General features: G+C 40.8%; 1 protein-coding gene across 2 annotated transcripts in view; it reads left to right on the top strand.

Moving 5' to 3' along the window:
- LOC110496659 (protein NDRG1) overlaps positions 1 to 23940 on the top strand; it is a 42189-nt gene that overhangs the window by 9444 nt on the left and 8805 nt on the right. The window contains exons 2-13 of one of the 2 annotated variants that reach the window (XM_036953443.1): positions 7645 to 7720; positions 8737 to 8772; positions 13137 to 13242; positions 13612 to 13732; positions 14684 to 14746; positions 15435 to 15495; positions 15937 to 16023; positions 16263 to 16307; positions 16479 to 16582; positions 18282 to 18344; positions 18532 to 18583; positions 18927 to 18974. In XM_036953443.1, the coding sequence (XP_036809338.1) occupies positions 7664 to 7720; positions 8737 to 8772; positions 13137 to 13242; positions 13612 to 13732; positions 14684 to 14746; positions 15435 to 15495; positions 15937 to 16023; positions 16263 to 16307; positions 16479 to 16582; positions 18282 to 18344; positions 18532 to 18583; positions 18927 to 18974 (843 nt within the window). In that variant the 5' untranslated portion in view covers positions 7645 to 7663. Of the gene's footprint in view, positions 1 to 7644; positions 7721 to 8736; positions 8773 to 12201; positions 12359 to 13136; positions 13243 to 13611; positions 13733 to 14683; positions 14747 to 15434; positions 15496 to 15936; positions 16024 to 16262; positions 16308 to 16478; positions 16583 to 18281; positions 18345 to 18531; positions 18584 to 18926; positions 18975 to 23940 lie in introns of those variants that run through there. The other variant, XM_036953444.1, reaches the window with a different exon arrangement.

Below are 23940 nucleotides of genomic sequence, written 5' to 3'. Positions count from 1 at the left end.
CTAGAACTGCACAGATTCTGTCAGACCTGGGTCCTGACAGTAAATCTCAGTAAGACAAAAATAATGGCGTTCCAATAAAGGTCCAGTTGCTAGGACCACAAATACAAATTCCATCTAGACATCGTTGCCCTAGAGCCCTCAAAAACTATACATACCTCGGCCTAAACATCACCACAACAGGTAACTTCCTCAAAGTTGTAAACAATCTGAGAGCCTTCTACGCCATCAAAATGAACATGAAATTTGACATACTGTCACGCTCCTCTTCCTGTAAATGACTGGACCAAAGCGTAGCGTGGTACATGTTCATTATATTTTATTAAATCAAAACATAAATAACAAAGAGGAAAACGAACAGTTCTGTAAGGAAACGAAACTAAACAGAAAACAATTACCCACAAAAACCCTGTGGGAAAAGCTACCTAAGTATGGTTCACCATCAGAGACAACAATAGACAGCTGTCCCTGATTGAGAACCATACCCGGCCAAAACAAAGAAATACAAAAACATAGAAAAATGAACATAGAATGCCCACCCAAATCACACCCTGACCAAACCAAAATAGAGACATAAAAAGCTCTAAGGTCAGGGCGTGACATATACCATTTATCAAATCAAATTTATATAGCCCTTCTTACATCAGCTGATATATCAAAGTGCTGTACAGAAACCCAGCCTAAAACCCCAAACAGCAAGCAATGCAGGTGTAGAAGCACCGTGGCTAGGAAAAACTCCCTAGAAAGGCCAAAACCTAGGATCTGGCTAAATGCTTGAATCAGTTATAGAACCCATTGACATTTATGGTGAGGTCTGGGGTCTGCTCACCAACCAATAACTCACAAAATGGGGACACCAAATTTAGACTCTGCATGCAGAATTCTGAAAAAATATCCTTCTTGTACAACGTGAAACACAAAATAATGCATGCAGAGCTGAATTGGGCAGATACCCGCGAATAATCAAAATCCAGAAAAGAGTGGTTCAGTTCTACAACCATCTAAAAGGAAGCGATTCCCAGCCATTATCCACAGAGAGAAGAACCGGGATAAGAGTCCACTAAGCAAGCTGGTCCTGGAGCTTTGTTCACAAACAAACCACACAGAGCCCCAAGACAGCAACACCATTAGACCCAACCAAATCACGAGATAACAAAAAGATAATTACTTGACACATTGCTTAGTTTTTTTGGTTAATTCCTTCCAAACTATGCTATTTGGCCCTTCCAAACTAATGCTATTTGGCCCTAAACAGGCTATGTGCACACTGCCCACACAATGAGGTAGAAATTGAGCTGCACTTCCTAACCTCCTGCCAAATGTATGACCATATTAGAGACACATATTTCCCTCAGATTACACAGACCCACGAGGAATTCGAAAACAAATCAAATGTTGATAAACTCCCGTATCTACTGGGTGAAATACCACAGTGTGCATCACAGCAGAAATATTTGTCACCTGTTTCCACAAGAACAGGGCAACCAGTGAAGAACACTGTAAATACAACCCATATTTATTTTACTTTTTGTACTTTAACTATTTGAACATCGTTACAACACTGTATATATACATACATACACACACACAGTGGGGAGAACAAGTATTTGATACAATGCCGATTTTGCAGGTTTTCCTACTTACAAAGCATTTAGAGGTCTGTAATTGTTATCATAGGTACACTTCAACTGTGAGAGACTGAATCTAAAAAATCCAGAAAATCACAATGTATGATTTTTAAGTAAATCATTTGCATTTTATTGCATGACATAAGTATTTGATACATCAGAAAAGCAGAACTTAATATTTGGTACAGAAACCTTTGTTTGCAATTACAGAGATCATACGTTTCCTGTAGTTCTTGACCAGGTTTGCACACACTGCAGCAGGGGATTTTGGCCCACTCCTCAAAACAGACCTTCTCCAGATCCTTCAGGTTTTGGGGCTGTCGTTGGGCAATACGGACTTTCAGCTCCCTCCAAAGATTTTCTATTGGGTTCAAGTCTGGAGACTGGCTAGGCCACTCCAGGACCTTGAGATGCTTCTTACGGAGCCACTCCTTAGTTGCCCTAGCTGTGTGATTCGGGTCGTTGTCTCACTGGAAGACCCAGCCACCACCCATCTTCAATGCTCTTACTGAGGGAAGGAGGTTGTTGGCCAAGATCTTGCGATACATGGCCCCATCCATCCTCCCCTCAATACGGTTCAGTCGTCCTGTCCCCTTTGCAGAAAAGCATCCCCAAAGAATGATGGTTCCACCTCCATGCTTCACGGTTGGGATGGTGTTCTTGGGGTTGTACTCATCCTTCTTCTTCCTCCAAACACGGCGAGTGGAGTTTAGACCAAAAAGCTCTATTTGTGTCTCATCAGACCACATGACCTTCTCCCATTCCTCCTCCGGATCATCCAGATGGTCATTGGAAAACTTCAGATGGGCCTGGACATGCGCTGGCTTGAGCAGGTGGACCTTGCGTGCGACTGCAGGATTTTAATCCATGACGGCGTAGTGTGTTACTAATGGTTTTCTTTTAGACTGTGGTCCCAGCTCTCTTCAGGTCATTGACCAGATCCTGCCGTGTAGTTCTGGGCTGATCCCTCACCTTCCTCATGATCATTTATGCCCCACGAGGTGAGATCTTGCATGGAGCCCCAGACCGAGGGTGATTGACCGTCATCTTGAATTTCTTCCATTTTCTAATAATTGCGCCAACAGTTGTTGCCTTCTAACCAAGCTACTTGCCTATTGTCCTGTAGCCCATCCCAGCCTTGTGCAGGTCTACAATTTTTATCCCTGATGTCCTTACACAGCTCTCTGGTCTTGGCCATTGTGGAGAGGTTGGAGTCTATTTGATTGAGTGTGTGGACAGGTGTCTTTTATACAGGTAACGAGTTCAAACAGGTGCAGTTAATACAGGTAATGAGTGGAGAACAAGAGGGATTCTTAAAGAAAAACGAACAGGTCTGTGAGAGCCGGAATTCTTACTGGTTGGTAGGTGATCAAATACTTATGTCATGCAATAAAATGCAAATTAATTACTTAAAAATCATACAATGTGATTTTCTGGATTTTTGTTTTAGATTCCGTCTCTCACAGTTGAAGTGTACCTATGATAACAATTACAGACCTCTACATGCTTTGTAAGTAGGAAAACCTGCAAAATAGGCAGTGTATCAAATACTTGTTCTCCCCACTGTGTATATATATATACATATATATATATATACAGTGCCTTGCGAAAGTATTCGGCCCCCTTGAACTTTGCGACCTTTTGCCACATTTCAGGCTTCAAACATAAAGATATAAAACTGTATTTTTTTGTGAAGAATCAACAACAAGTGGGACACAATCATGAAGTGGAACGACATTTATTGGATATTTCAAACTTTTTTAACAAATCAAAAACTGAAAAATTGGGCGTGCAAAATTATTCAGCCCCCTTAAGTTAATACTTTGTAGCGCCACCTTTTGCTGCGATTACAGCTGTAAGTCGCTTGGGGTATGTCTCTATCAGTTTTGCACATCGAGAGACTGAAATGTTTTCCCATTCCTCCTTGCAAAACAGCTCGAGCTCAGTGAGGTTGGAGGGAGAGCATATGTGAACTGCAGTTTTCAGTTCTTTCCACAGATTCTCGATTGGATTCAGGTCTGGACTTTGACTTGGCCATTCTAACACCTGGATATGTTTATTTTTGAACCATTCCATTGTAGATTTTGCTTTATGTTTTGGATCATTGTCTTGTTGGAAGACAAATCTCCGTCCCAGTCTCAGGTCTTTTGCAGACTCCATCAGGTTTTCTTCCAGAATGGTCCTATATTTGGCTCCATCCATCTTCCCATCAATTTTAACCATCTTCCCTGTCCCTGCTGAAGAAAAGCAGGCCCAAACCATGATGCTGCCACCACCATGTTTGACAGTGGGGATGGTGTGTTCAGCTGTGTTGCTTTTACGCCAAACATAACGTTTTGCATTGTTGCAAAAAGTTCAATTTTGGTTTCATCTGACCAGAGCACCTTCTTCCACATGTTTGGTGTGTCTCCCAGGTGGCTTGTGGCAAACTTTAAACAACACTTTTTATGGATATCTTTAAGAAATGGCTTTCTTCTTGCCACTCTTCCATAAAGGCCAGATTTGTGCAATATACGATTGTTGTCCTATGGACAGAGTCTCCCACCTCAGCTGTAGATCTCTGCAGTTCATCCAGAGTGATCATGGGCCTCTTGGCTGCATCTCTGATCAGTCTTCTCCTTGTATGAGCTGAAAGTTTAGAGGGACGGCCAGATCTTGGTAGATTTGCAGTGGTCTGATACTCCTTCCATTTCAATATTATCGCTTGCACAGTGCTCCTTGGGATGTTTAAAGCTTGGGAAATATTTTTGTATCCAAATCCGGCTTTAAACTTCTTCACAACAGTATCTCGGACCTGCCTGGTGTGTTCCTTGTTCTTCATGATGCTCTCTGCGCTTTTAACGGACCTCTGAGACTATCACAGTGCAGGTGCATTTATACGGAGACTTGATTACACACAGGTGGATTGTATTTATCATCATTAGTCATTTAGGTCAACATTGGATCATTCAGAGATCCTCACTGAACTTCTGGAGAGAGTTTGCTGCACTGAAAGTAAAGGGGCTGAATAATATTGCACGCCCAATTTTTCAGTTTTTGATTTGTTAAAGTTTAAAATATCCAATAAATGTCGTTCCACTTCATGATTGTGTCCCACTTGTTGTTGATTCTTCACAAAAAAATACAGTTTTATATCTTTATGTTTGAAACCTGAAATGTGGCAAAAGGTCGCAAAGTTCAAGGGGGCCGAATACTTTCGCAAGGCACTGTATATATATACATGGGACAAAACCCATATATATATATATATACAGTGGGGAGAACAAGTATTTGATACACTGCCTATTTTGCAGGTTTTCCTACTTAAAAAGCATGTAGAGGTCTGTAATTGTTATCATAGGTACACTTCAACTGTGAGAGACGGAATCTAAAACAAAAATCCATATATATATATAGCCATAATACGACATTTGAAATGTCTCTATATTTCTTTGGAACTTTTGTGAGTGTAATGTTTACTGTTCGTTTTAGATTGTTTATTTCACTTTTGTTTATTACCTGTTTCAATTACTTTGGCAATGCACATGTATGTTTCCCATGCCACTAAAGCCATTTTAATTGGATTGGGAGAGAGTTCTGTACTCTTGAGGTGCCCCATGTGGATCTCAATGAGACATTACTGATGTCCTGAGAGGTGTTTGATACCGCCAGGTAAAATATTAGTTATGGGGCGTCAGAAGGGAATCTTATCTTGTAAATATAGGTTTGCTTGGTGGCCTCAAACTACTGGCTCAGCACCTAGCCTATTTACAGGTCTGGAAACTGGTTTGGGTTTAATGTTACTTTCCTATGCTACGTAGGATTAACCTTGTTGCTGTAAATAAATATTTTCTGTTATCTGAATTTCCAGATGATTTATGGTTACGTAACTTCTCTCACATGGTTTCAGTTGAATTGAATGTTGGAATGTCAGTGGGAGCTGGCGGACAGTTTCTCCAACAAAGGATTTGCAGTAGAAGGCGTCCATGTTTTTCCTAAAAACCACAGAAATATTTCCCTTTTTTTTATTTTTTATTATTATTATTATTATTATTATTTTTATACTACTCTTCATCTCTACGCTATTGTGAGGCCTGGCTGAAGGGCATCCCAAATGACTACCTATGTAGTACACTACTTTTGACCAACACTACATAGGGAATAGGGTGTTATTTGGGACAAAACCCTAGAGTCAGGAGGCTGTTTTGTTGAAAAGCTGGCCAGATGCCCAAAAATGAATCACTTCCTGTAGCCCTTTCATGCAGTCAATGGCCAAAAGTGCCCCTTTTGGCCTCATGAGTGGAATGTTGTTAATATTTTTCATAATTAATTATTGCGTTTAAAAAAATGGACACATACAGTATGTCACAGTTTTGTTATATTTCAGTCTTCTCTGATGTATATAAAGTGTAATATTGGGACGCAGACTCAAAATGTAATACATTTCAACATTATATCTGACATGGTACAGGTGTCTCCTTTTTTTGCCCATGACCATGTGGGTGTGAGGTGCACACTTTTGTTTCAAAGTAAATTTGTTTAAGACTAACAATAATGTTTAACCCACTGATTTAGCATCACTGCAGTAAAAGGTTAAAGATTACCCAGAAGAGACGCATCTGAAACCTGTAGAGACGCATCTCAAACCTGTAGGTAGATCAGATGCAAAATATATTGTTATAGCTGAGAGCAGGAGAGACAGAGGGGGAGAGAGACACAGCAAGAAAGAAAGAGTGAGGCAGGAAGAGGGAGAGATTTACTGAGAGGGTATGAGAAAGGATTAGTCACAGAGAATGTGTGTGTGATGGGAGCTATGGAAGCTGTGCCTTGTCAGTAGCTTCCTGTGAGCCGGCCAAGCCCAGTTAGCCCACCACACCACAGAGGAAGAGCCTGACTCCTGGCCTATACAAGCCTGTCCTGCCTCGGCCTGCCTGCCTGTCCTGCCTCGGCCTGCCGGACACAAAGCCCCCGCCTGTTTACCATCTGATTTGAATAGCATGCACAGCAGCGCTCCCACTCTCCTACCAAAATGGCATCACGATCCACAACAGCATGATCTGCAGACAGCAGCTTGATTTCGTTTCTCCCTCGCCTCTGTCGAAATAGCAAGCAGCCGGAGCAACTCTCATAAGAGTTCATTTGAGTTCATTTTGGTTTAGAATGCATTGGAAACTGTAGCTGTAGCTATAGGGCCTTTTGTACTGCTATACAGTGAAATGTAGGTATAGGGCCTGGTGCACTGCTATACAGTGAAATGTAGCTATAGGAAATGTAGCGCAGTGAAAAGCGACTTTGGCTTGTAATGCCTTTTTAGTAATAAAGTTGTTATTAACTTGTATTGGTTGCTACAGGCTGTATCACAACCGGCTGGGATTGGGTGTCCCAGCGTCGTCCGGTTTTGGCCGGTGTAGGCCGTCATTGTAAATAAGATTTTTTTCTAATTGTACAGTCTGATGTTGTCATGGAAATGAAAAGGCCTTTTCTCACTTTTGGTTGGTTGGGGTGTAGTATCAGATGTAGTATCTTAATTTAAACACACTTTTTTTAGCTGAGAATTTTCTCAGCAAACATGTTGTGTATTCAAGGTTTAAAGAGCTTCTAAAGTTTGTAGGTTCCACTTAAAAATGTCAGACTTGATTTGCCGTAACAAAAAAAATGTATCAACCCCTACAAAAAATGTCTCTTCATTATAATCCACATAATAATTCACATTTCCTGTTGCTGCTGGACTATTTTCCTGCTGTATCAAACTGGCTCAAATTAAGATCCTACATCTGTACATATAAGATCCACATTGGAACCTGTTTAACGAGATTGTATCAGTGTTTTTCTCAGTGGTAAGTTATTATCCTAATAACATGATACGAAAACACATCTACAGTATCAGAAAGGCACGTGTGTAATATGAAACTTCCTTTCATTGAAAGGTTCCCAACATGAAGGAACGCTCCACCACTGGCTGAACCAGTCCTCATGGGTCTAAATGACACTCTTTCTCCCTCTCCTCTTTCTCTCTCCCACCATCCCTCTCTCCCTCCAGGTTTCCTCAATTGAAAGACATGGATGATATCCAGGTTGCGTCAAAAGCACCCCTGCTTGTTGACAGGGAATTGCCAGTAAGTAGACACGTGATTTGCTTTGCATGTATAGCCTGCAGGTTTACTTTTCTGTGAAAAATGTACATTTTAGTCATTAGCAGATGCTGTTATCCAGAACGACTTACAGTTCGTGCATTCATTTTAAGATAGTTATGTGAGACAAGAACGCGTCATATCAAGTATATATTTCCTCAACAAAGTATTTATCAGCAAAGTCAGAGCTAGTAGGAAAAGACAAGTGCAAATATTAACTTTGTATACCATGTCAACAACAACCCACTGCCCCCTGGCCTTTTCCCCCACTGAACTGGAATCCCAAAGCCCCTCCCTACCTGACACAGGCTGTGGTTGAAGCTAACACCACAGCACAGTACACTACAGTCCAGGTTACTACATACAGGATGTAGCGAGTCACAGAGCAGCTGCAGCTGCAGAAGGGGACATCTGCACTCATCTTAGAGGCTCTACCTGTCACTCTATCTATACCATGCCCAGTAGTACCATGTAGCTCACACTTTGTTGTTATATGACAGCTGAACTGCATAGATGAATTATGTCTGTTTAGCATGTCAGGAATTGTCCGAAATATGTACACAGTACAATGAAACTGGTCCTTATGGATACAGAAATTCATTTTTCACTTTCTTTATATTTAAACATATTTCACCCCAAAGGACAATTATTGTCTCTGTTATCATATCTTAATTGCTTAATTTTAAGGAATACTTTGGGATTTTTGCAGTATAAAGGAAGTTAGAAGTAGTTTTGCCAGTCAATGCTGACTAGCACAAGGACTGGCAGTCTATGGTATCTACTAGCATGCTAGCAGTTACCATAGACTTCCAGTCATTGTGCTAACCCTAGTTAGCAATTGCGCTAACACTAGTTAGCAACTTCCTTCAAACTGCACACAGAGACATAAAAATGGTATCCACAAGTTGATCTGACTCGGGAAGTAGATAAAGGGCTTCATTCACCAAATCCTGAAGTATCTCTTTAACTTTATATAACTGTTCTGTTTCTGTCATTTCTAGGGGTTGAGAGAGGCTGTAGCACAACTCGTGATAAAGGTATGTCCCTATGGTCCACACATATCCATAAAAATCCACACGTGATCCACTTAGCGCCTACTCTCAGTTGAATTTCCACGTGGATTAGGTTAGGATATTTCAATATTATTTAGCCCCATCTAGTGGGCAATGATTTATATTTCATCTTGCAGCACTTGCCATTTGTGGTGGAAGATTTGTCCACATGTTGGGTGGGCTCTTTGATACTAAGAGATGACCACACCCTTTGTGTAATCTGAAGTGGAAAAAGTATGGCCTGCTGTAGTATTCGTTTGTGTGACTATCTGTTGACTTGACATACTGTTGGAGTCGGAAGTTTACATACACTTAAGTTGGTGTCACACAATTCGTTTTTCAACCACTCCACAAATGTCTTGTTAACAAACTATAGTTTTGGCAAGTCGGTTAGGACATCTACTTTGTGCATGACGCAAGTAATTTTTCCAACAATTGTTTACAGACAGATTATTTCACTTGTATCACAATTCCAGTGGGTCAGAAGTTTACATACACTAAGTTGACTGTGCCTTGAAACAGCTTGGAACAATCCCGAAAATGTTGTGGCCTTAGAAGCTTCTGATAGGCTAATTGACATCATTTGAGTCAATTGGAGGTGTACCTGTGGATGTATTTCAAGGCCTACCTTCAAACTCAGTGCCTCTTTGCTTGACATCATGGGAACATCAAAAGAAATCAGCCAAGACCTCAGAAAAAAAATTGTAGACCTCCACAAGTCTGGTTCATCCTTGGGAGCAATTTCCAAACGCCTGAAAGTAGCATGTTCATCTGTACAAACAATAGTATGCAAGTATAAACACCATGGGACCACGCAGCCGTCCTACCGCTCAGGAAGGAGACGTGTTCTGTCTCCCAGAGATGAACGTACTTTGGTGTGAAAAGTGCAAATCAATCCCAGAACAACAGCAAAGGACCTTGTGAAGATGCTGGAGGAAACAGATACAAAAGTATCTTTATCCACAGTAAAACGAGTCCTATATCGACATAACCTGAAAGGCCGCTCAGCAAGGAAGAAGCCACTGCTCCAAAACCGCCATAAAAAAGCCAGACTATGGTTTGCAACTGCACATGGGGACAAAGATCGTACTTTTTGGAGAAATGTCCTCTGGTCTGATGATACAAAAATAGAACTGTTTGGCCATAATGACCATCGTTATGTTTGGAGGAAAAAGGGGGAGGCTTGCAAGCCGAAGAACACCATCCCAACCTTGAAGCACGGGGGTGGCAGCATCATGTTGTGGGGGTGCTTTGCTGCAGGAGGGACTGGTGCACTTCACAAAGTAGATGGCGTCATGAGGTAGGAAAATGATGTGGATATATTGAAGCAACATCTCAAGACATCAGTCAGGAAGTTAACGCTTGGTCGCAAATGGGTCTTCCAAATGGACAATGACCCCAAGCATACTTCCAAAATTGTGGCAAAATGGCTTAAGGACAACAAAGTAAAGGTCTTGGGGTGGCCATCACAAAGACCTGACCTCAAACCTATAGAATATGTATGGGCAGAACTGAAAAAGCATGTGCGAGCAAGGAGGCCCACAAACCTGACTCCATTACACCAGCTCTTTCAGGAGGAATGGGCCAAAATTCCCCCAACTTATTGTTGGAAGCTTGTGGATGGCTAGCCGAAATGTTTGACCCAAGTTAAACAATTTAAAGTCAATGCTACCAAATACTAATTGAGTGTATGTAAACTTCTGACCCACTGGGAATGTGACGAAAAAATAAAAGCTGAAATGAATCATTATCTCTACTATTATTCTGACATTTCACATTCTTAAAATAAATTGGTGATCCTAACTGACCTAAGACAGGGAATTGTTACTAGAATTAGGAATTGTGAAAAACTCTGTTTTTATGTATTTGGCTAAGGTGTATGTGAACTTCCAACTTCAACTGTACAGCATAATGTACCAACTACGTACATTCAGGACCTTGGATAGCACCACATAGAAACAACTACCTAACAATCATGCTTAACTTGTTGAAGTGCCTTTAAAAATGTTTGACTCTCAACCTGGGAGTCAAACAGCTTTTCCTTCTAGAGTGTTATCTATGAGGCCAGTAGAGGTATGCCCCCTGCAGCCAACCATCTCGTGCTAATCGACCCTCACGACGGCTAGGATTAGTCAACTCAGGTTTCCAGGGCAACATTGAAAATCACTTTGTGTCTTGGAGCCCTAGTGACGTAGGTAGAGGAGGGACACTTCATCCATCTGTCCCATTCTGAGGCTGCCTTCAGACACACTAGGTCCACACGTATCCCTCCTCCTTCCTCCGCTCCCTCGGCCTCGTCTGGGATTAGCTCAGCATGTGTCTGCATCAAACGGCCGCTAATTTAGCCCTGGCTACCTAGGTGGCACTGCCGTCAGTTGTTTACCTCCAGTCATGTGAACAGGTTATGTGAATGTTCAGTTATGTAATTGACTCTTATTACATTACAAATGACATCCTATTCCTGATGTGGTGTATTACTTTGGACCAGGGCCCTAGAAATCTGGTCAAAAGCTGTGCAATAGGGGTGCCATGAGGGTCTTGACTTTGCCCCTGACCTTCTATGCTACACCCAACCTCCCTCCTAAGGGTCTCAAACTGGAGTTGTTTTGGTCAGTGTATGGTGTTTATGTCAAAGTAATTTATCCAGAGTGACTTTCAGGAGCAATTAGGGTTAAGTGCCTTGCTTGATGGCACAGATCTTTCACCTAGTTGGCTCAGGGATTCAAACCAGAGACCTTTCGGTTACTGGCCCCACCATTCTTAACCACTAGGCTACCGGCCACCTATGAAGTTGAACATTCACACAATGCCTAAAACAAAATTCCCCCTAGGGGCCAATAGTCTCTTATCTTATCGAGTAGTAGTATAAAGATGGTTCTCCCTCATTGATAATGGTGGATTGTTATCCCAGATTATTGTGAAATAGACCAATAAGACAAGATATGTATCTCATAACGAATTTGTCATTTGTCATTTTCAATCTATTTAAACATTACCACAGATAGACCTAACATATTATGAGTTTATACACTATAAAGGCGTCAGACATGCTTATGAAAAGTAATAATTCATTATATTGCTAGTGTTGCCAGTGCTATTTTGTCACTTTCTTGACTGCCTGATGTGTTGACAAATTAGGATATTTTGACAAAAGGGGTTAAAGGTTAATCATTGCTCTTGTATATTCCCATTGATCTGATGGCTTGCTTACTCTTCACTTTGCACTACTCTTCACTAAATATCCCATGCTGCCCCACTGTCTGACATTGTGCTGATCCAATTTAAGGATCTCTTCAGCTAGAATTAGCTTGTTTTGACCACCGTGCAAAGCACCATGGGAGGCCAGGTCTTATGCAGAGTAGTAAGTACCAGGGGTATAAAACACAACCCTCAGGCAAGTCCCCTCATAAGCACCTTTACAGAAGCTTACCACCAATTCGATCTATAGCTCAGAACACTACATCTGTTCACAGTTCACTACTCCCTACGGGTGACCAAAAAGGCACTAGGAAACATGGTTCTTGAGGGGGATTCGGACATGGAGTGTGTTATGGCTGAGATTGAAACCTCTGTGAGTACTAGTGGGTCTCTCTGTCTATAGTTGATAGTGTGCTTTGATGGATAGTCTTGGGCTTGTTTACCTTCTGTAGCTTTTCGTCTGTTTATACCTTTGTGGGATTGGAATGAAGAGAACATCTCAGACTGTAAAGAAATATTGTGGATTAATGGTCCCTTTGAAGTAATATGCGTCAGTCAGAAATCATGATGTGGGATTGAATATTGTTGATTATTTGAAGCATTACTGCCAGACGCTCTGGCTGACGACTCCTCAAGAAACGGAACATACTGAAAGAACTAGATGCAGAAAGGCTAACTTATTTTGCATGAGCCAATGGTCTGCTTTACAGAAGGTTGGATACCTGTGTTTCGTTGTGAATGGCTCTTACGGATGAAGCATTTACATTTTGGTCAATTAGCATTTTCTCTTATTCAGAAGGACTTAAAGTCAGTGGATGTATTCTGATTACAATGTGTTGAGTATTGGAGAAAAAACACATGCAGATCAAAGTAAAAAATGAAATAAAGTTCTCTCCACTGCCATCTTCAGGGCTCACCACATGAGCTATAGGCTGTATTGGTGCGTTTGAACAGTGTTCTGGAATACCATTCTCTGCTAAGCATGGATACCTTGGTGCAGTTCAACTCTGTTTCGCTTAGGGTTTACCTTGTCCAGGTCGGGTAGAGTTCTTCAATAATGTTTATTTTTTGCTATGGATAACATTTTCTCAGAAAGTTGACTGAGTTCTGTGGTACCCCTATTTGCTAACCATGGTTTATTCCATCTTTAGGAGCACAATGTAGAGACTCCCCATGGAAGGATCCACTGCACCATGAAGGGGGTGCCCAAAGGAGACCGCCCCGTCATCCTCACCTTCCATGACATTGGACTGAACCGTAAGCCCCATACACTTAATTCATCCCATAATATTTAATGAATTTAATGTCACCCCCTAATGTGAGTCTAAAGCTCCCATGCACTTTGGTTTTACTGCCTTCAGAGTGAATGAGAACGTCTGTTGATTGTAACGGCTGGTTAACGACAGTTAATTTACTTAGCTTGAGTCAATTGTTGTAGAAGAGAATTGGTTCTCTTTATTGGCTAAATAATGTCAAATGGAATAGATTTATCTATTTATTAGCATTATCTAACGTTGAGAAGAAACACTCAATGGTCACCATGTCACCGTGTTCGACATCTGACATCTACAAATCATGCGAGACCTCATCACTAACATCTTGTCCCTGCCCTCCATGTTGTTTCAGACAAGACGTGCTTTGACTCCATGTTCCAGCATGAGGACATGCAGGAGATCATGCAGCACTTTGCTGTGTGCCATGTCGATGCCCCTGGACAGCACGAGGGGGCCAGCACCTTCTCTACCGGGTGAGTCCAGTTGCCTAGCATCATCCCACAGATTATTTTGTTGATTGGATAGTACTGAGGGGAATATAGAGGAGAGAATGGACCGGAATCGAACCCACCGTTAAACCACCTAAAGTCCACGCCACACCTCGCCTTAGCACCAAATGTAGGTCAGCCTGCCTGTCTGTTTGCCAGCGTGTCCGTCTGTCTGTCACCCTTTGACCTCTGATCTAGAGAATCTAGATCAGGGAAGGGCAACTGGCGGCCCGGTGCTTCCTTTTGAATATCCCCAGGTCAATTATTATTATTATATTTATTTTTTTACTCAATTTACTGTTGTGAGTTAGAATAGTAGAGTACACAAGGTGCAATTTCGAAATTTGGTTGTACGTTTTTAAGATTACTAAGTTAGTTTTGCGGCCAGCTATCTAAACTTGTTAATATGGTCGAATTTACAGCCGTGGGGCCCCATTCAATTTTCTGATACAGTCTCAGTCAGATATATTAACTGAAAACATTTCTCTCATTTTTAGAATTGCATGAAATCAGTTGCAAAATCTTCTCTCCGCCCCATGCTAAAATTGCAGCAAACTTGCTTTAAAACAGCAACATTCTCTCTACACACCATGGAAAAATGTGAATTGCACAACATTAACTCTAAAATGTAAAAAAAAAAAAATGTGCAGACCTGCGAGCAACTGCACCCACCGATGAGTTCTGATTATTTGTGGCCCCCATCAAAGTTCTAGATTCTAGATTACTTTTGTGACACATTTACACTCTCTTGATAAATTTACCTGAATGCTTTGACACTTCACTTGAATAGGAGAGATATTCAAAGTGAAAAACAGATAGCAGAATCCAGTGTAAGGCCATGGATGGAATAAAGAGATGGAGGGCTGTGATAAGATGCATTGTAAAGTGTTGATAATTGAAGTACTATAACCCTGACGGTTGTTGTTTTCTCTCCAGGTACGAGTACCCCTCCATGGATCTGCTGTCTGAGTCTCTCCCCCTGGTCCTCAAGCATTTTGGGTAAGTCCAAAGAAGGACTTTATACGATTTTGAAATTGATCAGATCATTTCATTACGCAATGTATTTCTCCTCTGTAACGCTCGTCGAAATGGGTAGACCAAGGCGCAGAGTGATTTGGTTTCATCATAATTTATTTAAATGTGAACCAGCAACAAAAACAATAAAGAGAAACAAACATACATACAGCCTTGTAGGGCTCAAAAGCAACAATACAAAATCAAGATCCCACAAACAACAGGTGGGAAAAGGCTGCCTAAATATGATCCCCAATCAGAGACAAAGATAGACAGCTGCCTCTAATTGGGAACCATACCAGGCCAACATAGAAATACAAAAACTAAACTACACATAGAAATAATAAACTAAAACACCCCCCTAGTCACGCCCTGACCTACTCCACCATAGAAAATAAAGGCTTTCTATGGTCAGTACGTGACATCCTCATACATTTGAACCCAGTCCATAGGATTTACACTGCTGACCGTTCAGGATTCATATTCAGAATGCGTCTCAGATTAGAACTGCTGTTTTGCCCTGTAGATCATGATGAATAAGACTGATCCTAGATCTGCACTCCTACTCTGGGATTCTTTGCTGAATACAGACCATGGTGTATTAGACCTGCATCCATTTTGGATCAAAAAAGAGATTCTGATGATATTCTCTCTGTTTGTTTGTTAACCACAGTCTGAAGAGCGTCATTGGAATGGCCGTCGGAGCTGGAGCCTACATCCTTGCAAGATTCGCTGTGAGTTTGATGTCCTCCTCCCTCCTTCCTCATTTCCCCTTTCAGTTATGCTTAAGTTTGCTTCATTATGAAGAGTTTTAATCAAACCGTGATTAGAACTGAAACCAATGTTTCCAGTGATGCTGTGCTGATTTTGGCAGTTCACTCCTGCTTATTGCTTTAGCCTGCTGCTGAGAGTCTGTGGAATGTTCTAGACTGTCTCCGCACCAAAACACCCGACTCTGTGGGGACAGTCTCACTGTGCTGATACCCAGCAATGGAGGAACACAAAGGATGTTTTAACTCCTAACTGACTCACATCTGACCTCTCTCTGTTATGAAACGTTGAGGTTTCAATGAGTATAGTGAATAAAATCGACCCCTTTGAAGTTTCAACGAGTACTTTAAAAAATATTTTCACCATTAAGAAGTCAGTGACTGAATGTTTGTTTCTGTTTTTAGCTGGACTACCCCACGTTGGTGGAAGGCCTGGTTCTGATTAATATCAACCCCTGTGCTGAGGGGTGGATGGACTGGGCTACAAACAAGGTACTATACATCTCCTGAAGTCCACACAACCACAGATCCACAACAATCAATCCACTTTGATTTATAAAGCCCTTTTTACATTGTCAACAGTTGTCACAAAATCACAAAAGTCCCACCCGCCCAATCAGCTAGGGACATTCTCTACCCATTTCAACAAAGCATCACATAACTATGTATGTGTATACAGCATATGATTGATCGTTGCTGTGATATAAATCTGCTTTTGAATCTCTTTTCAGGTCACTCCTTTGCCTGACATGCTCATCGGCCATCTCTTCGGAAAGGTAAGCAGTGAGCCCCCAGATAGAGACGATGATTGAAACTGCAAATCACGTCAACATAATCCCACTGAATCTATTCTAATTGTCGGCTACATAGATATAAACTGGCTTAGAATGTTCAGTACTGTGTCACTAGATCAGAGTCTGAGGAGGTGTTTATTATTGTCTCTGTAGGAGGAAATCTCCAACAACCATGACCTTATTGCCACCTACCGCCATCACATCATGAATGACATGAACCAGTACAACCTTCAACACTTTGTTAAAGCTTACAACAGGTAAATAAATGACAAAACATGTATTTTTACTGCTCTAATTATTTTGTAAACCAGTTTATAATAACAATAAAGCACCTCTGGGGTTTGTGGTATATTGCCAATAGACCACGGCTAAGGGCTGTATCCAGGCACTCGGCGTTGCGTTGTGCATATGAACAGGCCTTAGCCGTGGTATATTGGCCATATACCACACCTTCTCAAGCCTTATTACTTAAGAATACCATGAGCATACGTTGACTACTCATCAACATAATAGAAAAGCAAAAGGTACCAATTACAAAGATTTTACTGAGTTACAGTTCATATAAGGAAGTCAGTCAATTGAAATAAATGTTTTAGGCCCTAATCAATGGATTTCACATGACTGGAATACAGATATGTTGGTCACAGATAACTTAAAGAAAAAGTAGGGGTGTGGATCAGAAAAAACAGTCAGTATCTGGTGTGACCACCATTTGCCTCATGCAGCGCGACACATCTCCTTCACATCTCCTAGAGTTTGTTGATTGGGCTGTTGATTGTGGAATGATGTCCCACTTCTCTTAAATGGCTGTGGGATGTTGCTGGATGTTGACGGGAACTGGAACACAGTGTCGTACACTTCGAACCAGAGCATCCCAAACATGCTCAATGGGTGACATGTCTGGTGAGTATGCAGGCCATGGAAGAACTGGGACATTTTTCAGCTCCAAGAATTATGTACAAATTCTTGCAACATGGGGCCGTGCATTATCATGCTGAAACATGAGGATATGGCGGCCAATGAATGGCATGACAATGGGCCTCAGGATCTCGTCACGGTGACTGTGTGCATTGAAATGGCCATCAATAAAATGCAATTGTGTTTGTTATTTGTAGCTTATGCCTGCCCATACCATAGCCCCACCACCACCATGGGGCACTCTGTTCACAACGTTGACATCATCAAACCACTCGCCCACACGACGCCATACACCCTATCTGCCATCTGCCCAGTGTAGTTTAAACTGGGATTTATCCGTGAAGAGCGCACTTCTCCAGAGTACCAGTGGCCATCAAAGGTGAGCATTTGCCCTCTGAAGTCGGTTATGACGCCGAACTGCAGACAGGTCAAGACCCTGGTGAGGACAACGAGCAAGCATATGCGCTTCCTTGAAGGTTTCTGACAGCTTGTGCAGAAATTATTCAGTTGTGCAAAGTTTGATCAGCTGTATGGGTGGCTGATTTCAGACGATCCTGCAGGTGAAGAAGCCCGGATGTGGAGGTCCTGGGCTAGTGTGGTTACACGTGGTCTGCGTTTGTGAGGAAGGTTGGACGTACTGCCAAATTCTCTAAAACGATGTTGGAAGCGGCTTATGGTAGAGAAATTAACATTCAATTCTCTGGCAACAGCTCTGGTGGACATTCCTGCAGTCAGCATGCCAATTGCACGCTCCCTCAACTTGAGACATCTGTGGCATTGTGTTGTGTGACAGCTCATTAAACATGGGATCAACACTTTACATGTTGCGTTTTATATTTTTGTTCAGTATATATTTTATATACATACTCAAGTCTTCAAAGTCTTCCAGAGTACATTGAACACTGCCTATGAACATATATATTAACTATGTATTTCTAATATATTCAATGTCTCGTGTTTAATAGTATATTTATTATATTTGTAATATATGTATGTTAATTGGGTGCCTCACTGATATCCCACCTTTTCCCATCCCAGCCGGCGGGATCTGGAGATTGAGAGGCCCATTCCTGGTGGAAAAGTCACCGTCAGAACCCTGACGTGAGTTCCAAACCTTCTGACTTTCACTATACCTCAATCACCTCACATGGCATATTGCTAGTTTTCCCTGACGTGGAAACTCTGGGCCCTAGTTATAGCCTGGTCACATAGTCAAGGAAACTCTTGGCCCTGTAATCCTCTAACCCAACAGGTTGAAATTTGTTCCAATTCCTGTTATTGCTCTCAGGTGTCCTTCTCTGTTGGTGGTAGGAGACAGCTCTCCGGCCGTTGACGCTGTGGTAAGTTAAAGTACACACTCTGTAATCCTAAATGTCATAAACAAATCATTAACGATAATGCCTCTGGTCCTAATTCCCGGTCCCTAGGAACACGTGTTGATGCGTTGAACATTCACCTAAGTTAACAGGAGATTTTTAAAGATTAACAATGGAAGGTTAAAAATGTAGTTTATGATTCAAACATGGGACAAAATAGGGAAAGAAGTCAAACACAACTAAAACAATTCTAGCAATGAAATATTACTCCCCCAATTCCTTTAATTTGACTACCTATTTAGTTCTCTGCTATGGTAAATTAATGATATTTAGTCGCTAAATTAGACTCTGTACTTTGCGTCCACAGGTGGAGTGCAATACTAAGCTGGACCCGACAAAGACCACATTGCTGAAGGTGAGTGGCCTCCAACAATCTCCCTCCTGCTGCTCATAACAGATCGGATCATGGAAAGGCAATCACTGATAAGCTTCCAGTAGCTCAGTAATGACCTGGTGACTGATTTGCTAGCCTTGCCATAGGCTGAGGCTACTGCTGCTGTACCCAGCCTCCAGGGTCCTGTTCATTAGGCATGTAATATAAAACGTTTCGCAACGGAAAACAAAAATGTGCATTATTTATTACACCAAGTCGAGCTAGAGTTCTCCCTGTTTGAGTTTGTTTACCCCTGTTTGGTTCCTGAACATGACCCATATCACAATTCTTCCTGTTTGACCTACTTAGGCTTACCTATGAAAGGCATGCCCCCGGCTGTGACCAAATGGGCACGTTTTACCAACGTTAACTGTGTTAGCTGTTCAGAGGCTAAGGGAAATGGTCACTTGTTGTTAATGGACACGTGCTGTTAATGTTAATGGACACTTGTTGTTAATGTTAATGGGCACTTGTTGTTAATGTTAATGGACACGTGTTGTTAATGTTAATGGACACGTGATGTTAATGGACACGTGTTGTTAATGTTAATGGACACGTGATGTTAATGGACACGTGTTGTTAATGTTAATGGACACGTGATGTTAATGGACACTTGTTGTTAATGTTAATGGACACGTGTTGTTAATGTTAATGGGCACATGATGTTAATGGACACGTGATGTTGATGTTAATGGACACGTGTTGTTAATGTTAATGGACACGTGTTGTTAATGGACACGAGTTGTTAATGTTAATGGACACGTGATGTTAATGTTAATGGACACGTGATGTTAATGGACACGTGTTGTTAATGTTAATGGACACGTGATGTTAATGTTAATGGACACGTGATGTTAATGTTAATGGACACGTGATGTTAATGGACACGTGATGTTAATGGACACGTGATGTTAATGTTAATGGACACGTGATGTTAATGTTAATGGACACGTGTTGTTAATGTTAATGGACACGTGATGTTAATGTTAATGGACACGTGATGTTAATGGACACGTGATGTTAATGGACACGTGATGTTAATGGACACTTAATGTTAATGGACACGTGATGTTAATGGACACGTGATGTTAATGGATACGTGGTGTTAATGGACACGTGATGTTAATGGACACGTGATGTTAATGTTAATGGACACGTGATGTTAATGGACACGTGATGTTAATATTAATGGACACGTGATGTTAATGGACACGTGTTGTTAATGTTAATGGACACGTGATGTTAATGTTAATGGACACGTGATGTTAATGGACACGTGTTGTTAATGTTAATGGACACGTGATGTTAATGGACACGTGTTGTTAATGTTAATGGACACGTGATGTTAATGGACACTTGTTGTTAATGTTAATGGACACGTGTTGTTAATGTTAATGGGCACGTGATGTTAATGGACACGTGATGTTGATGTTAATGGACACGTGTTGTTAATGTTAATGGACACGTGTTGTTAATGGACACGAGTTGTTAATGTTAATGGACACGTGATGTTAATGTTAATGGACACGTGATGTTAATGGACACGTGTTGTTAATGTTAATGGACACGTGATGTTAATGTTAATGGACACGTGATGTTAATGTTAATGGACACGTGATGTTAATGGACACGTGATGTTAATGGACACGTGATGTTAATGTTAATGGACACGTGATGTTAATGTTAATGGACACGTGTTGTTAATGTTAATGGACACGTGATGTTAATGTTAATGGACACGTGATGTTAATGGACACGTGATGTTAATGGACACGTGATGTTAATGGACACGTGATGTTAATGTTAATGGACACGTGATGTTAATGGACACGTGATGTTAATGGATACGTGGTGTTAATGGGCACGTGATGTTAATGGACACGTGATGTTAATGTTAATGGACACGTGATGTTAATGGACACGTGATGTTAATGTTAATGGACACGTGATGTTAATGGACACGTGTTGTTAATGTTAATGGACACGTGATGTTAATGGACACGTGATGTTAATGTTAATGGACACGTGTTGTTAATGTTAATGGGCACTTGTTGTTAATGTTAATGGACACGTGTTGTTAATGTTAATGGACACGTGATGTTAATGGACACGTGTTGTTAATGTTAATGGACACGTGATGTTAATGGACACTTGTTGTTAATGTTAATGGACACGTGTTGTTAATGTTAATGGGCACGTGATGTTAATGGACACGTGATGTTGATGTTAATGGACACGTGATGTTGATGTTAATGGACACGTGTTGTTAATGGACACGTGTTGTTAATGTTAATGGACACGTGATGTTAATGTTAATGGACACGTGATGTTAATAGACACGTGTTGTTAATGGACACGTGATGTTAATGTTAATGGACACGTGATGTTAATGGACACGTGATGTTAATGGACACGTGATGTTAATGTTAATGGACACGTGTTGTTAATGTTAATGGACACGTGTTGTTAATGTTAATGGACATGTGATGTTAATTTTAATGGACACGTGATGTTAATGGACACGTGATGTTAATGGACACGTGATGTTAATGTTAATGGACACGCAATGTTAATGTTAATGGACACGTGTTGTTAATGTACACGTGATGTTAATGTTAATGGACACGTGATGTTAATGGATACGTGATGTTAATGGACACGTGATGTTAATGTTAATGGACACGTGTTGTTAATGTTAATGGACACGTGATGTTAATGGACACGTGATGTTAATGGACACGTGATGTTAATGGACACGTGATGTTAATGTTAATGGACACATGATGTTAATGGACACGTGTTGTTAATGGACACGTGATGTTAATGGACACGTGTTGTTAATGGACACGTGATGTTAATGTTAATGGACACGTGATGTTAATGGACACGTGATGTTAATGTTAATGGACACGTGTTGTTAATGTTAATGGACATGTGATGTTAATGGACACGTGATGTTAATGGACACGTGATGTTAATGGACACGTGATGTTAATGGACACGTGATGTTAATGTTAATGGACACTTGTTGTTAATGTTAATGGTCACTTGTTGTTAATGTTAATGGACACGTGTTGTTAATGTTAATGGACACGTGATGTTAATGGACACGTGTTGTTAATGTTAATGGACACGTGATGTTAATGGACACTTGTTGTTAATGTTAATGGACACGTGTTGTTAATGTTAATGGGCACGTGATGTTAATGGACACGTGATGTTGATGTTAATGGACACGTGTTGTTAATGTTAATGGACACGTGTTGTTAATGGACACGTGTTGTTAATGTTAATGGACACGTGATGTTAATGTTAATGGACACGTGATGTTAATGGACACGTGTTGTTAATGTTAATGGACACGTGATGTTAATGTTAATGGACACGTGATGTTAATGTTAATGGACACGTGTTGTTAATGTTAATGGACACGTGATGTTAATGGACACGTGATGTTAATGTTAATGGACACGTGATGTTAATGTTAATGGACACGTGTTGTTAATGTTAATGGACACGTGATGTTAATGTTAATGGACACGTGATGTTAATGGACACGTGATGTTAATGGACACGTGATGTTAATGGACACGTGATGTTAATGTTAATGGACACGTGATGTTAATGGACACGTGATGTTAATGGATACGTGATGTTAATGGACACGTGATGTTAATGGACACGTGATGTTAATGTTAATGGACACGTGATGTTAATGGACACGTGATGTTCATGTTAATGGACACGTGATGTTAATGGACACGTGTTGTTAATGTTAATGGACACGTGATGTTAATGTTAATGGACACGTGTTGTTAATGTTAATGGGCACTTGTTGTTAATGTTAATGGACACGTGTTGTTAATGTTAATGGACAAGTGATGTTAATGGACACGTGTTGTTAATGTTAATGGACACGTGATGTTAATGGACACTTGTTGTTAATGTTAATGGACACGTGTTGTTAATGTTAATGGGCACGTGATGTTAATGGACACGTGATGTTGATGTTAATGGACACGTGTTGTTAATGTTAATGGACACGTGTTGTTAATGGACACGTGTTGTTAATGTTAATGGACACGTGATGTTAATGTTAATGGACACGTGATGTTAATAGACACGTGTTGTTAATGGACACGTGATGTTAATGTTAATGGACACGTGATGTTAATGGACACGTGATGTTAATGGACACGTGATGTTAATGTTAATGGACACGTGTTGTTAATGTTAATGGACACGTGTTGTTAATGTTAATGGACATGTGATGTTAATGTTAATGGACACGTGATGTTAATGGACACGTGATGTTAATGGACACGTGATGTTAATGTTAATGGACACGCAATGTTAATGTTAATGGACACGTGTTGTTAATGGACACGTGATGTTAATGTTAATGGACACGTGATGTTAATGGATACGTGATGTTAATGGACACGTGATGTTAATGTTAATGGACACGTGTTGTTAATGTTAATGGACACGTGATGTTAATGGACACGTGATGTTAATGGACACGTGATGTTAATGGACACGTGATGTTAATGTTAATGGACACATGATGTTAATGGACACGTGTTGTTAATGGACACGTGATGTTAATGGACACGTGTTGTTAATGGACACGTGATGTTAATGTTAATGGACACGTGATGTTAATGGACACGTGATGTTAATGTTAATGGACACGTGATGTTAATGGACACGTGTTGTTAATGTTAATGGACATGTGATGTTAATGGACACGTGATGTTAATGGACACGTGATGTTAATGGACACGTGATGTTAATGGACACGTGATGTTAATGTTAATGGACACTTGTTGTTAATGTTAATGGACACGTGATGTTAATAGACACGTGTTGTTAATGGACACGTGATGTTAATGTTAATGGACACGTGATGTTAATGGACACGTGATGTTAATGTTAATGGACACGT

Source organism: Oncorhynchus mykiss, chromosome 18, assembly GCF_013265735.2.
Source record: "Oncorhynchus mykiss isolate Arlee chromosome 18, USDA_OmykA_1.1, whole genome shotgun sequence".
NCBI lineage: Eukaryota > Metazoa > Chordata > Actinopteri > Salmoniformes > Salmonidae > Oncorhynchus > Oncorhynchus mykiss.
Note: the sequence above shows the minus strand (reverse complement) of the source record. Positions and strands in the feature narration are given on the sequence as shown.